Source organism: Panicum virgatum, chromosome 1N (assembly GCF_016808335.1).
Source record: "Panicum virgatum strain AP13 chromosome 1N, P.virgatum_v5, whole genome shotgun sequence".
NCBI classification, from domain to species: Eukaryota; Viridiplantae; Streptophyta; class Magnoliopsida; order Poales; family Poaceae; genus Panicum; species Panicum virgatum.
In genome coordinates this window covers 52,265,863-52,268,361 of record NC_053145.1, presented here as the reverse complement: position 1 = coordinate 52,268,361, position 2,499 = coordinate 52,265,863, and the positions used below count along the sequence as shown (strand labels likewise).

General features: G+C 56.3%; 1 protein-coding gene across 1 annotated transcript; it reads right to left on the bottom strand.

Annotated features, from left to right (window-relative positions):
• Positions 1-1,179, bottom strand: LOC120656563 (transcription factor TCP7-like). Its single transcript, XM_039934690.1, has one exon. The coding sequence runs from the start codon at positions 1,068-1,070 to the stop codon at positions 411-413; it is 660 nt and encodes a 219-aa protein (XP_039790624.1). The 5' UTR covers positions 1,071-1,179; the 3' UTR covers positions 1-410.
• Between the last annotated feature and the right edge of the window lie 1,320 nt (positions 1,180-2,499).

Here is a 2,499-nt window from a genome sequence, read left to right as displayed (position 1 = left end):
TGACCGCAAAAGAATACCAGCTTTAGGAATTTATGCTTGTACTAAATGACTTCTTGGGCTGATGATACAGACAAGATGCTAACCGAAACAGGTTCCATGGAATCAAAAGGCGCACAAAACCTAGCACAGACCGGCATACCCCGACGCGAGCTACCCGATTTAGTTTAACCCGAATGTAGAAGTAAGATCTAACCAAGGACTGGTATTTACATTTAGCACTAGGCACCACCACAGCAATCTTCTTTCATCGAATCTTGGACGACACGCAGGACACTGCCAATGGACGGACTGACTGGTAGAGGAGATCAATCAAGCACAAAACAAGCCAAGAACGCAGCCAAGAAGAGAAGGACAAAGATCAATGCGCGAGCGACGGGTGTAGAAGGTGTCAGGAGCTGTGGCGGATCGAGTCACCGGGTCTCCTCCTCGGCGCGCCGGGCGGCGCCGGAGAGAGCGGCGAGCAGGTTGAGGTGGTGGTGGTGCGCCTGCGCCATCGGCACGTACGCGGCCGCCGCCTGCGCCTCCAGCGGCGAGAAGCCCCAGGCCTCCGTCGTCCGCGGCGGCGCCGGCAGGGCCGCCCAGAACGCGGACGCTGCCGCCGCGGCGCCGGCGGCGTCGCCTTCCTCGCGCGGGCGCTTGCCGAGGACGGTCTGCTGGTGGTAGTGGGAGGAGGAGGACGTGGACGGCGCGGAGGAGGAGACGAAGACGGCCGGGGTGGTGCCCGACCCCGTGGCGGCGAGGATGGAGGGCTCGGCCTGGCGGAGCAGCCACTCGATGGTCTGGCCGTCGGACTTGAGCCCCAGCTCACGGGTGAGCTGGAACACGCGCGCCGCGCACACGATCGGCATGCGCACGCGCCGCCCGCGCCCGTTCACCTTGCTGTGCCGGTCCTTCCCGCCGCCGCCCTCCTTCTTGACCGGCTTCGCGGGGACCACCGCCATGGCGCCGCCGCCGTCGGCTGCTGCTGCCGCCGCGGCGGCGCGGGGCGTGGCCGTGGACGGCGCCGGCAGGGGCTGGTAGACGTTGAACATGGCGGCGGCGGTGGTGGAGACGTCGCGGGTGGTGGCCATGGCGCCTTCCGGCCTCGTCGTGATGCGGGGCTGGCGGCCTGAGCGCGACGGTGCGTGGTGGTGGACTGGTGGTGGACCGGTGGGGTTTGAGAGGTTTTTGAGGCGATGCGGAGAGGGACACGCGGGTAGATTTATAATGGAGTTGATGTAGAAAATTCAATTCCTCGCGTTTTTTTACCGTCTATACAAGTCTACAAGGCTCTGAACTTTGCTAGTGACATTCCGGCGCACATGTTCCGCGCGTGCACACACAACACTACGGTAAACAGTTACAGTGTCGAACCAGACGTGCACCCACAGTAGAGTGTACCAGTTCGACTTCACTCCATCGGCTACGATCTGAGGCTGAAGTTCATTAAAATAAAAACACACGTACTCTTCATCTTGGCGTGTTGCTCATCTACGTCTACGTGTATCATTAGTTCATTACCAGTTTTTTTACCGCTAATGTGAAAGACAGTAGAAACCCAGAGCGAGAAGAAAAGTGGCCGTGGATGGCAGCAGAGAGGGTGTGGAAGTGGAATATTGCAGGAAAGTGCAAGGCAGGGGGGGTGGAAGAGGGCCGGGCCGCGGCGGGGGTGCAGGCGGAGCAGTAGCACTGTACCTGGGGGGGGGGGGGGGGGGGGGGCAGGGCACATGGGAATCCGGGCCCATCGGCTCTCACTTTGCTGGAATCTGCAGGTCTTTTACAAATAGTAGCAGCGGGCCAGCCTAACCTAGCCCTGATTTAGATGCATAAAATTTTAGGCGTAAAATATTGTAGCACTTTTGTTTGTATTTGACAATTATTATTCGATTATAGATTAATTCGACTCAAAAGATTCGTTTCACAAATTACAGACAAACTATGTAATTATTCATTTTGTTTAGCTATATTTAATACTTCATACATGCGTTTAAAGATTCGATGTGATAAAAAATCTTTTTTTATAACACCCAGAAACCAGTCATGTAAAATTTTGGACGCCCACGCTGACTGAACTCAACGTAGATGAGGCTCCCTAAAAGTCTCATAACACACCTGCAGCACTCACACCACACCACACACACCATACACATGCTACAGTACCCGAAGAAATACTGTTCCGGTGCGACATCCGCGTTGCTCCCGATGGGAGTCGAACACGCCGGCAGCCTCACGCACCTGGCGAGTTGCCAAACAAACTGCAACTCGTTCGCATAATTTTTTTTTAAAATTTTTGAAATTTTAAATGCAACTAAACGACGGCCTAGCCCGAGCCCCGAGCTACCATCGGCCATCGCATCACGTCGCCCCGGTCACTGGTCGCCGGGTTGAGGGTCTGGTCTGATTGGACAGGCACGAGCGATCGAGCTCATCTCTATTTTCTAGCTGCCGTTTAGTTCCCTGCCCCGAAAATTTCCGGCTTTGAGCCTCCGGACGTCGCCACCGCAAAAAAATTTCGCCGCC

What these genes read in the sequence shown, in the direction of transcription:
- LOC120656563 (XM_039934690.1), bottom strand. Translation starts at nt 1,070, where the DNA reads ATGGCCACCACCCGCGACGTCTCCACCACCGCCGCCGCCATGTTCAAC.